Source organism: Aythya fuligula, chromosome 3, assembly GCF_009819795.1.
Source record: "Aythya fuligula isolate bAytFul2 chromosome 3, bAytFul2.pri, whole genome shotgun sequence".
Lineage (NCBI taxonomy): Eukaryota > Metazoa > Chordata > Aves > Anseriformes > Anatidae > Aythya > Aythya fuligula.
Genome location: NC_045561.1, coordinates 51,189,200 through 51,201,491, shown reverse-complemented (window position 1 = coordinate 51,201,491; position 12,292 = coordinate 51,189,200). Strand labels below are relative to the sequence as shown.

The window sequence follows — 12,292 nt, the reverse complement described above, 5'->3', positions numbered from 1 at the left end:
TACAGCTTCCTCTCAATTTGTTTTATTTGGCAAAGTAGCAATTCAGACAGTTCACACAGCATTTATTCAAGCTCTTCAAATCTTCCGCATGTCCACTTGTCCTCCGAGAAGCTTCCCTTCAGAACCATTGCTCCGTCACGGAGGGGTCTTGGTTCCCCGATGCCTAAACGCTGCTCCTGGGTGCTCCTCTGCCCGAGCACCTCGACCACCGCAACCCCTCCCGTGGAACGGGCGCCCCGCTCCTGGCCGCCTTGGTCCCCGCAGCCTTGCACCTCCTGAAGTGGTTCTCCCCAAAAAGCTGTTGCCAGGTCTCAGCTTTGTCACCTCTTCCAAGCTAGGCTAGCTTGTCACGCTGTGCCCAGAGACGAGAATTTGGATACAGTTGAGCTCTTAATCTCTCGTTTGACTGATCAACTTAGTGAGAAGATGTAAGTAAAGCTGAACTCAAGTTGAATGAAACAGTGACCAAAGGCTGAACATTAGCATGCATCGTTTAAGATATTTCACTTCAACACCAAGAACTAGATTCACAGTTGATTGTGGGTTAGTACAAATTTGTCAGACGCAAGTATTTTTTTCTGAATTGTATTTCCTAGAATACAGGCTGTATTAATTCCTTTGTCAGATTAATCCTTGTGTGTGTGCTCCCAGGCTGCACGCAGGTCAGGAGGTGGTACGGTAACTTCCACACATCTACGTGACTCGATACCTAGCGTTCCCAGAGGAATGGGATTGAGCTGACCTTCGAAGGAAGGTTATTTGAGATGTTTTATTTAAGATGTTACCTCTTCCGTATTCAGAGGCCTTTGAATTTTAACCTTTCAGTGATTCAACCTGTCACAGAGATATTGCTGTTCCACCATGAACAGCCAAATGCGTTTTGCAGTGATCACTATAGGTTGCTTTTATATAGTTATTTTATTTTATAATCCTTTTTATCATTAAAAAAGAACAAGAACATGCTGTTTACCTTATTTTCTGGTTGTGCAGATCCGAGCAAGAAGGCTCAGACACACTTCCCCACTTTCCCAAAGCAGCTCAATTTACTGTACTGCTTTGTATTTGCCTGCTGTCATTTTACCATACCCAAACAGAAAACGTGGGGCAAAAAAAAAAAAAAAAGTTTATAGCCTTCCAACTATTCTTCTATATGAAAATGGAACAATTGCATCTCTATCAGGAGATGTTACTCCTCCTGAATGTGTCACATTTTCATTGTATAACAATAAAGAGTTCGCTCCCTAAAAACCCAGATTTCTTCCTGGGTGCCCACAGAAAAAGGAGAACGTTACTACAGCAGGTGGCTTTGTCAAAAGCAACTTTCACTTAGGACTAACTAAACATTCATTTTTTATTTTTTTTTTCATTTCCTATTTTTAAAGAACCTAAAGATCTGTATTGCCTACCACATGCTGACCCTAATCCTCCACACAAGCACAACCTCCTTGCTGCTTTTACATCAGTGACTGGGATGAAGTTCACATCATTATTTCTGGACTTGAATTTAGGTGCATTGTATCAGCAGCCAGCTACAAAACAAACCAGAGTTTCAAGACTCCATTAGTTAATGGAGAAGGGAAGGGAAAACAATGTCTCACGCCCAACAGCAATATTTAGTAAGAGTGGCCACCTCTGATGTCTTGAAGTTTAATATTTACAAATGCCTGGTTTTAAGGTAGTAAAGCAGCTGATTGTATCTACTACATGCTAGTCTATGACACCATGTCAAAAGCTTAAAAAGGAAGTTCATCTCCTTTTAGTAGCATCTAGCAGACATCGGAACACAGAAAACCTGATATTACCTATGTAGTGTCATAAGGTGCACAGAAGCAGTTTTACCAAGGGACACAGGAGCCAAGAGAAGTGAGTGTTCAAGTACCCCCATCAAAATTAGAGTTCACAAGCTATAGGTCTTCATCTGCAGCTCTGCAGAAATCCACTTTCAACAGATGAAAGTAAAATAAAGGCATGTTAAATAAAACAGTGCCCACATAAAACTTTCCACCATGTCTTTATCAGATTTGCCTTGAGCATCTAAGAAAATAAAACAAACACCACGCTTTTCCATGCTGATAACAACAGTATAACGAAGTCCAAAACAAGCTGCAATGCTGTTGGTTTCAAAAAGCTTTTAGAACTGGAGATGAGCAGTCCACTGTAACACTATGTTTGGGTCAAGATGATGTAGCTTTTACAATTCATCCCTGCAGAAAGAAAACACACGCAGTTATGATTCTTCTCCCTCTGGAAAGCATACCTGATAAGTTTTGATACTGTATCAGAATACATTTACGCGTTCACACACATGAGCAAAACTTCAGAGATCTCATCAAGCATTCAATTAAAAAGGAAAAGCAACAGCAATCCCATATTGATTTGTATGATCATTATGTGATGCGCTGTGAAATATGGGTCCCTCCTCTCTTTCACATTTAATGGCTCATTTACCTAAATGAACATCCCCCATGCCACCAAAACCAGTAACTTTGTAAGGTTACACAGCCATTTATCATCCAAACTGCTGGCTACCTGCTGGCAAGAAGCTGAGCCAGCTTACTAGACAGAGCATTGGCAAAAACACATGCTCAGTAGCTGCCAAAGTTTAACCTCAGCTACAGTCTCTCCAGAAAGCTAGGAACGCTTTCACGCCATGAAGTCTGCACCATTTCATTCATTTAGCAGAGGAACTCTACCAGCTCCTGAAGGAGCTCCTGAAGGACCTGTATGCTAAATCAGGGCTACGTTCTGGAAAGGGGGAGTGAGGGGCTGTTACAGCAAAAGGAGGTTCAGGCAGGGGAAAGGATGCATCGAGAAGCCTCTCTAAATCACTGTGAGGACTCTAGAAAATGCAGGCTTTTTTTCCTACCCATCACTTAAAACACATTGGAACAGGAAATCTATAGAACCCATATTCCAGCAGTGAAATTATCATGTATTAGCGATTTGTTTAAATATTGCTAAAGCAATAACTTTAATACCAAATGTCCATCAAATCTGAAAGCTGTGAATATGAATGAAAATTCAAACAGAAGTGTTTGCTTTTTTTTTTTTCTTTCCCCCTTCCTCTCCTCCCATGAGGCACAAGCAATCTATAAACCAACAAAGAATTGCTCCAGTTTTTCTTTCGGTAGGTGCATCACCCTCATCAGCCAAAGCAAACACTGTCTGAATTAAGAAAAACTTCACTAATGTGATTGCTGGCTCAATCCCTGCTAGCGTTTCCAGCTGGTATATCATGCAAACTAACCACAAAGATGCAGTGCCACATGCACACAAGCAAAAGCTTCAAGTTCCCGAAGGCGTTATCCTTCTGAGTTCACACAGCACGGAATGGCAGCATGCGCGCGGCTTTAAAAGCAACCAAAAGGTTGTTGCAGGTAGTGCCTGAGAGACTAGCTCTAGCGGTGGCAGCTGGAACACAAACCTTCGGGTTTGTTAGTCATAAATATTTGCATTCTTTGCACTTTGCACTGCCTTTTAGTAGGGAGGTACTAATAGTAGAGATTCAGTGTTGCAGAAGTTAGAGAAAAAAGCAAAAGGGAAAAAAAATCTTGGCAAAGGGAAAGAAAAATCTGTTTGTAGCCAAATGTTTGGAAGCTCTCCCTATTTGCCTGCTTCAGGGAAGAGTTACTTGTTTACAGATGAAACAGATGAAAATAAATGAACATCTGATACTCAGTTTAAAATGTAGTGCAGGTGAATTTGGCCACTTACTTCATTCTTCCTTAATGCTTCCAGGAGCTGCATCACCCATCAGTGCACGTGAATAGCAACTACTGTTATTGCTGGCTCAGCCTCATATGCCTAATTGCTGATGTGGTTTGCATCCTGAATCCTACACCATATACTCTCACAGCTTTGTAAATGCCTGGTCTTTTACTGTGACAAACAATTCTTAATCCTTTACACCCAAGCTAGACCCTTAACAAATCAGAAGCATAAGAAAAAAATCTGTATTTACTCTGGAACTATTAAACATGGTAACTCCACCCATCAACAAATTTTGGCAAGGTTTCTACATGCTGTTAGCTAACTCAATGCATTTGACGTTTTTTTCTTTGACAAAATGGTATTTGTACTTAGAATCCAAGTGAGTGTACTAACACGCCAGTGTTTAACTGTTGGTATTTCACATTGCTTTCAGCTACTGCTGACAAAACAGTTAAGTACATGTATATCTCAGTTGTCACTTTCAAAACAGAGATTTTTTCACATTGTTTATTCAAACATCACTGCATTAGAGGGATCAGCTTCCCTCAAGACTTTTCCCTCAGTCTTCACTGCTTCTGAGTCTAACAGCATGTCAGCCCGAAACAATCCATGATGTACGTGTTAAAATTATGCAGTGTTTATTTTCTACTGCTGTGAGAAACCGCTCCTATGTGTACTACTGGATTATATACATATGTTTTAAAAATCTAAAGTTTTAGATCTTCAGGCAGGTAACACTTCTCAGCTTTCCACCTAATGCAGACAGCTAGCAGACTTGAATATGCATTGCAATACAGCACTGACTGATCGTAACGTCAGCTGTATAGATGAGAAGCTACCGAGCTACGAAATTTATCAGGCTTCAGCAGCATCCTCACTGTTACATGACAAAATATTTACTAGCTGACCCTCCCAGTGGCAAAAGACCTATGCAGCTGAAAAACTTAAAAAGAGACTTAAAAGACAACCACTATTTCCTTGGTGGAAATAACCCATTGTCTTCCAGAGCCATAGGAAAGATCTTCTGATCAGTTTGTGTTTTTTCCTCCCCTCCCAACAGGCCAGGACTGTTGGCTACAATTCTTACACAGCTCATGTAATTTCCCTCCACCTTCATTTATGCGATCCTTCCAATCTGCTTACCAGCTCCTGCTTAGTAAGCTACATGTATATTTAGGCTTTGTGTCATCACAGTAGTCCTTCTTAGCCCCTTGGAATTCTAGCAAGAGAGTCTCTTGCTTAGTGCTGTAAATTCAGGCAAAGCTGTTTTCTAAACTCGATGCAAAATTTCAGAAGTCATCAGCTCAAAAATGCTACTCTAAAAACAATTTTTAAAAAGCTTTAAAAAGTGACTTGCAAGCAGGGGGAGTATATACACAAGAGTACTTTGCATTTCCCATTGGGAATATCCAGTAGGAAACTAAGAGTCTCAGAAAAATCTGATATGTAGATATTCAGGTAAATGCCACGGTTCATTACGGAAAAAAAAAGATCAAAAATATCAACAGTTAGTAGTAACAGAAGTTTGGGAAACGTGTAAATAACAACATATTGTGATACGTCTCCAACCTCTGTGTTAGAAGACATTCAAATGTAGTATTTGAACAAATACATAAACTTATCTGAAGTCTGTAACTCATTGTCTTTGATCCACTTCATTTTTATCATTGAACACTAATTTTTCCCTTTTACGTATTTTTCATCTATTAAATATATGCTGTCATTAATGATACTGTATTTCTAGTATCTAGTTTCTAGTATCTATATTTGGCTACACTCAAAGTCAGTATAGCACCAATGTTTCAGCAGCCAATTATTTTTCCATATTTAAATAGACCAACATTTACACCTGTAGCATTTTCATCTGGAAATATGCTGTTACGAAGTATTTATTATATGCTATGATCAATCTCAAACAGAGAATAGGTTGAAATAACAAAGAAATTTTCTCTGCAACCTTTTATACCAGTGTCAACATATGCCTTTTTTTTTTTTGCATAATAAATCAATTTTAAAATTTATCATATATTAATTTCAGGTTCCTTTTACAGAGATAAAATAAAAACTTTAGCCACAACCATTAGTCTACATAGTCTAAGGAACTAAGGGCAATCAACTGCTTCTAATTTCAATTGAATTTAGCCAACCAGATCATCAGGTTGAAACATTTAATAAGGGTTTCTCAGCAAAAACCTTTAAAAATATTTCCTATTGAATAACTTTTTCCAAAAAGGTGCTTAACGATGAATGTGAAGAATGTGGCATTCAGTACCAGTCCCAATTTAGTCACTGTAGTTTTTGCTCAGAAAAGTTATCCTGGTATTTTGTTTTTTGGATTTAATCAAATATGAATTTATAATTAACTTGAGTATGGTCCATTTGACCCAATTAATTGTTTTCAAATGCTTTCAGAGAAAAAAAACAAACACGTAGAGTCTGAGAAATCACATTTAAGTTACCCTAAGCAGGAGAAAAAACACAGGAGTAATGATTTCTTATATCCCTAGTACTGGCTGGCAACAGTCTCAGCTGCTGTGGTGCTGCTCTGCAAACAGCACCTGCAGGCCTAGTAAGAGCTCTCTCTCCAAATTACTCCAATATGAGCATGGCCAAAGTCGCTTTCTCTCTTCAAGTGGTTTCTTTCATGACAAATGGAAGGTCTTCTAGCCTAGGACAATATCAGCCATTTTAGTGGCCAATTTTAGACTATTTTGTGAAAGAACAGCAAACATGATGTTCAGAACACAACGAAACAGCTCCCTGTGTTAGGAGTGAACTTGCTTAATGTGATGTTAACTAAGAGAATGAAGGTAAGCACAATGACCATTCAAATCCAATTAATTTTGTATTTACAGCCACTGAGCCTCTTGTATACTAACAGATCTTTATTACAAAGAAACCTAAATAGGCTCTTTCAGAAGAGTCTCTTACTGATCTCCACTCACAGGTCTCCAACAGTTTAGGAAAGATAAACTTGAATCTAAGAAGTCCAGAAAAGAATACATCTATTACCTCTGATGGCAGCACAGATAGCAAATACTGAATGATAAATAGGAGTTCCCTTAGCAGCACTTGGCTGGCCATACACTTTGGACACACTGATAGAGAAAAATAACTACAACAACGAGACAGAGGTAACCACCTCCTGTAAAGTCTGCAATACAGTGGCAGTTATCCTTAGAAAGGGAATGAGAGTTTTCTTCAGACAAAGGGACAATTTAACAACAAAAAGGCATTACAAGAAGTGGACTTCGGAGATGGCCTTTAACAGAGACCTCCAGTTCTGAAGCAAATTAAATGTACATAGGAAGAAATGGTCTCTATGCCACTGTAGTGATCAAGGTCATACTTCAGGTTAAGCTTATCCTTTCTGATAACACCAATATATATTCTACTTAAATTAATAAAACAAAGTTTAAGTATTTCAGAACAGATCAGAAACTTGTAAGAAAATCTGGGGGGAAGGAAAATGAAGGATAAACACACCAAAACCTTACTCATGACTGAAGAAAGTCCAAAGAATGTATTACCTCTTCCTTCACTGGTAGAGAAAACAGTACAAAACTGCACAGGTGAAACGCAAAGACCTTAGACTTCTGCTCCTAAATACACTACACTGCCATCACTAGCAGCTTGGGATAACCACTCCTTCCACTTCAATAAACACTATTTGTAAAAACACATATTGCTGCTATAAATAATAACTGTTACTATAATTATGTCAGATGGAAAGGCAGAAAAATGTTTTCAAACTTTGGAAAAAAAGAAGGCTCAAGAAGAACATTATTTTTTAAAGCACAGATTCCAGATCTGAATAAAGTCTGCCACATTTGCCAGAGGATGAAAATGACCACAAAGCAAGACTTCCAGAGCCTTATGCTGTGGCAGGAAGTCCCTGAGTACCACACAGAGAATATTGGCAATATTGAAGGACAAAGTATTAACTACATAACCTACAAAACATCTGAATAGCAAGCATGCTTCACAAGCTCTGAACTAAGCAGTAACTCATTAAAGGTGTTCTAGAAGTAAATTGTACATGGTCACTATGCAGGAATCCAACACTGAAGTGAGGTTTCAATAAGCAGCAGTAATATCAACTGCTTTATTTGTTCTTTTCTATGGACATTTTGATAACTTTAAATGTTCACAGAACCAAAACAAGCTACCCTCCAGGGTATCCAGAAAAAAAAAAGATATAAAGCTCAAAAGCTGTTTTCAGAGCTTAACACAGATCTATGCACACCATTAAAACAGCCAGTACATTCACAAGCATTTTCTGGCAGGAATCAGAACAGGACTGCGGCTTTGTTCATTTCCATACCAATGCCTAGTATGGTTTAAGCTGACAGCTGTGCTACGTCTGTGTTAGTGGCCGTTCAAATCAGCAGATTGGAAGGTTTACTACCTCTAGAAAGGCCTTCAGAGTTTGCTGTGTTGCAGAACACAAATGTGTCCCCAAAGGCAGGCGAAAGACTTATTAACATGTTCGAGGACATTTTCTAAACACTACTCAACTGCATTTATACTTTATGAAAGAAGGGATTAGCTTCTCCACTTTCTGCTACTTGGAGGCTGAAGGAAAAGTGCTAGGAAGATTATCTATATTGCCCCTTAAGGATTTTACACACATTTCTCTTCATTTGTGACATCTCAGAAAAATAAGAAATGAACAGAAAATTACCACTAACTTATAGGACGTGACAATACTTATTCTGAAGTAGTATTTTACACTTCAACCTAATTATTTAGCAAGCTGCTTATAAGAAGTTCACTAAAAGGGAAGTTCAAATTTAGAAAATACTGTGTTTAAAAAGAAAAAAAAAAACACTTCAACACTCCAAGACTAAAGAAAACACGAGTCCAAAAGAGACAAAGTGCAACCCATGCAATATTTTTCTTCTGCTTTTAATTTAACTCAAACTTAGCATAACCTCCTCTTGGTGATGTAGTAATGCAGACTGAGTCACTTGTCATGGTATGGAGGAGCAGAAAGCAATGACAGCAGCAAAGGCAGGCCTTGCGGTCTATCTGCTTAAAATTCACACCCTTTCACCTTGCGTGTGTGTGGAAGAAGTAAGTGGAACAGAAAATCACTTCCACCTGGACCACTGCTTCTCTTTATCTGTTAAAGGCACATATATCACTCCCATCAGAGGCTTCATTTTGACACTGCCATCTTCTAGTTTGTCATACTGTTCAAGCATCTGGTTTCCCCCTGCAGGACCAACTGGTAATATCAATCTTCCGCCAGGTTTTAACTGATCTATAAGCTGGAAGACAACACAGAAGTTAGAGTGTAACCATCCGCTTCAGAGAAACTGCATCCAAAGTTCGTTACATGAACAGCTTTGCCGTGTTTTATCTATGTATTATTATGCAGTAGATAATTACTTCAATTAAGAAAAATAAAATACACACAAAGTGAGAGTACCACAACAAGAGAGTATAACAATTAGTATTACAGAAAAATTCACAATAATTTCATGTACTTCTAAAAGAAGGTAAAATAGCAGTTGGATTAACTGGGTTGGTTGCACTTTTAATTTCTACACAAGAAGAGAAAAATACCAAAGTCATGAATTACTTTTATAGTAAATTCTTTTTAAGTTGCCACTTTGAATAGTGTAACACTTACAGTTGATCTGTACATGCCCATTGTTTAACATTTTGGGGAGTACCTGATCTCCCCTGGAAGACTCAGGATACCATTTGAGATTTGCGACATTTTAATTATTTATCTTTCTTGAATAATTTCAAGTTGTCTATAAGACATCGGCTACCCAACAGCTCTTCTTTCACTCTGTGAACACAGTATTTCATGAAACTAGTCTGAAATATAACGTGAGTAAGGTAAGTGACAAGAAGCCACACTTCTTTTTTTGGCTTCTATAATTAAAGAAGGTGGTTAATTATAGCTTCTCAGTAGTTCCCTGAAGCTGTGAAAAAAAAAATCCTAACCCTCCATATTTAAAAGTTAGAAAAAAATAAGAAAGTAAGCTTTACATTACCCTCACAATTTCTATCTGACAACACTTTGCTGGGAACAACTCCCCACACAAATAAACAAAAAAAAAACCTAACAGCCAATGCCTGGAGATATCTAACCTGTCTATAATACCTCAAACCTCTAGTCTTTCACTACCCTTATTAAAATTCAGATTTAAAAAATTTAACTGGTATTTAGCATGCCAAGATCATGCCATATAAGATAATGTTTAAATATGTCTTTTCCCATTCACCTGGTGAAAAGATAAAAAAACCTTATCTGCAAGGTAATTTACTTCATGGATACATACTCCGGAGTCCCTAGTTTCTCTTCAGTCTCTCTAGCAACAACTGCACTGCGTTCACTCTGAAAGCTATGAAAATATAGCATTCTCTGTTATTCCAGCTGAGCACTTTTTTTTTTTTTGTAATTCAATGTTCAATAGAAGCAAATTGATTTACTCAAGAGAATACTCCAGCTCACAGTGGTAATACAAGCTGTACCCAAGTCATTTTAAAGTATGTTTTCAGAAAAGTCATTAGAACATGCAACTTTTGCAGATGAACAGGAAGTCCAATACAGCAGAAACAAAAAGCCGCACCCTACACTAATGCCACCCTGCCCACTGACACTCCCAGCAGTGCAAGTGAGCAAAGTACCTTACATATATGTGTATAAAAATGCTCTTTACAGCTAACAGATTACTGAATCACACACACAAAACATAAATGGCTTACTGCTTGGGGCACAACCGGTGCTGCAGCTCCTACGTGAATTGCATCATAGGGAGCTTCTTCTGCATATCCCATTCTTCCATCTCCCACTGAAAAAAAAAAAAAACAAACAAAAAAAAAAAAAAAAATTTTTAAAAAGATAACCTATCATAAATGAAAGGCTACACTCAGATATCAACTAAAATGTTGCTGAGCCTTAGTAACATGCTATAGTTTAAAAATATGAATTCAATTATAAAATAGATGCAAAAAAATATATACACGCACACATTTATAAAATACATAAAATATATCAGAAATACTACCTGAAATCAGAAAGCCTAGATTTATAATGGAAGTTGTCTGAGACACATGGTCCACCCAGAAGAGGTCACTAAGCATTTATGTGCCCTTTCATTCCAATGCAGGTGAATTCCACCCATTCACCCTCCTAAAAAACTATGCTTTGCCTTGCCTTCACTCACACCCTTCCTAAATATAATGCAAATCATAGCTCTATGGCATTAAATCTCAGAAGTACATATCAGAACACTCCAAAGGGGTGAGGAGGAGAGGACACGGCAAGCATTCACAGACTGTACACTTAAAGCTGCACTGCAAGTTGTAATGAAGCCCACACTTCATTACCCTGATTTAGTATCAGCTGGTATTTGAAGATGACAGAAGCTTGCAGCAACAAGAAGCAGAGAAAGGTGCATAGCTGCACTCTGCCTTAATATTAAAACCCTGTTCTCTACCCGTAAGTCCCATGTAAATGGAAGAAGTAAAGTTAATGTGAGAGCTACTCATAATCTATGTTTTGAAATGGAACAAGGTAATAAATACTGGGGTGAGTCTGAAAGATGGCAGAGACCTTAGACTTCTCACTGGATAGTTTTAAAGGTAAAACCGCTGAGATTACGCTATCAAGGATTTATGCGGGTCAAGACACCAGGGTCAGTAGAAAGGCAATCACACTGGCCGTTCTGACAAATGGAACTAAAAACAAAACAACTACAAAAACATAACCTTTTGGATGGATGGCAAAAAGTGGGCAAGACAAAAATAATTTATTTCGTTCAGCAGGTACTGAACGCCACAAAACTACTTCCAGAAAAGCGACCCAGGTTTTCTAGTCACATTCTGGGAAGGGCAAGACAACAACATAGCCATCAACACAGAGGGTGAATGGGACACGCATCACAGATGAAGCTGTTTTCAGTGCGAAAACCTTAAACACACAGGACTACTTTCAACAGGGGCTAAAGGAGTCATTCTCAACCTCTTCATTAGTCTGTAAACCAAACACACAAACGGGGAAGCTTTTGCACCTTATTTCAACTGCTTCAGCTGCCAACCCAATCAATCGAATGCAAAGATATTCTGGATGTGGAAACAGCAATTCTGAAGGTTGAGACATACAGACTTTTAGATTGTCTAGGTTAGATTTGCACCTGAACTCAAACTGAAAAACAAAGTCCAGCGACCTCTCTTTCGGTCACGTAAGTACCTGCCACAAAAATATAAAGCAAAAAACTATACAAATCTGCTCATGTGCTGCATGTCCTAATTCTCACAGTGCGCCTATTGCTTTTATTAGCATGTCCTCAGAAAAGGCCGACAGGAGGAAAGAGACTGAGAAGCCTATTATGGGGTAGGCGAAATATTAAACTCAATGGAGCAAAACTAATCGTGCCATTCAAGACTCGAATAACTGAAGTATCAGTACTGACGGTTACTCATGCGTGAGATAAATATTAGGACCTACATAAGTAGCCAGTCTCACATTCAGCACTCCCAAAAAAGCAGAATGGAGATTACACAAGGAAAAAAAAAAATCCAGAACCCTGAGGTGTCCAAAACAATTGCAACCTCTGGC

At 38.4% G+C, this 12,292-nt stretch overlaps 1 protein-coding gene across 2 annotated transcripts in view; it reads right to left on the bottom strand.

Annotated features, from left to right (window-relative positions):
* Positions 1-12,292, bottom strand: part of PCMT1 (protein-L-isoaspartate (D-aspartate) O-methyltransferase) — a 33,725-nt gene continuing 21,433 nt past the window's right edge. The window contains exons 6-8 of one of the 2 annotated variants that reach the window (XM_032185820.1): positions 10,438-10,523; positions 8,815-8,984; positions 1-2,204 (exon numbers count right to left, since the gene is read on the bottom strand). In XM_032185820.1, coding sequence (XP_032041711.1) covers positions 2,192-2,204; positions 8,815-8,984; positions 10,438-10,523 — 269 coding nt within the window. In that variant the 3' untranslated portion in view covers positions 1-2,191. Of the gene's footprint in view, positions 2,205-8,767; positions 8,985-10,437; positions 10,524-12,292 lie in introns of both variants that reach the window. The other variant, XM_032185821.1, reaches the window with a different exon arrangement.